At 63.7% G+C, this 273-nt stretch overlaps 1 protein-coding gene across 1 annotated transcript in view; it reads left to right on the forward strand.

Moving 5' to 3' along the window:
- BRD3 (bromodomain containing 3) overlaps nucleotides 1-273 on the forward strand; it is a 14,801-nt gene that overhangs the window by 11,860 nt on the left and 2,668 nt on the right. The window contains 1 exon segment of the mRNA XM_015572369.1: nucleotides 3-271. Coding sequence (XP_015427855.1) covers nucleotides 3-271 — 269 coding nt within the window.

Consider the following 273-nt stretch of genomic DNA (forward strand, 5'->3'; position numbering starts at 1 on the left):
CTCCTACGACTCGGAGGACGAGGAGGAGGGCCTGCCCATGAGCTACGACGAGAAGCGCCAGCTCAGCCTGGACATCAACCGGCTGCCGGGCGAGAAGCTGGGCCGCGTGGTGCACATCATCCAGTCGCGGGAGCCCTCGCTCAGGGACTCCAACCCCGACGAGATCGAGATCGACTTCGAGACCCTGAAGCCCACCACGCTGCGGGAGCTGGAGCGCTACGTCAAGTCCTGTTTACAGAAGAAGCAGAGGAAGCCGCTCTGTAAGTCCGGAGC

Source organism: Myotis davidii, unplaced genomic scaffold (genome assembly GCF_000327345.1).
Source record: "Myotis davidii unplaced genomic scaffold, ASM32734v1 scaffold609, whole genome shotgun sequence".
NCBI classification, from domain to species: domain Eukaryota; kingdom Metazoa; phylum Chordata; class Mammalia; order Chiroptera; family Vespertilionidae; genus Myotis; species Myotis davidii.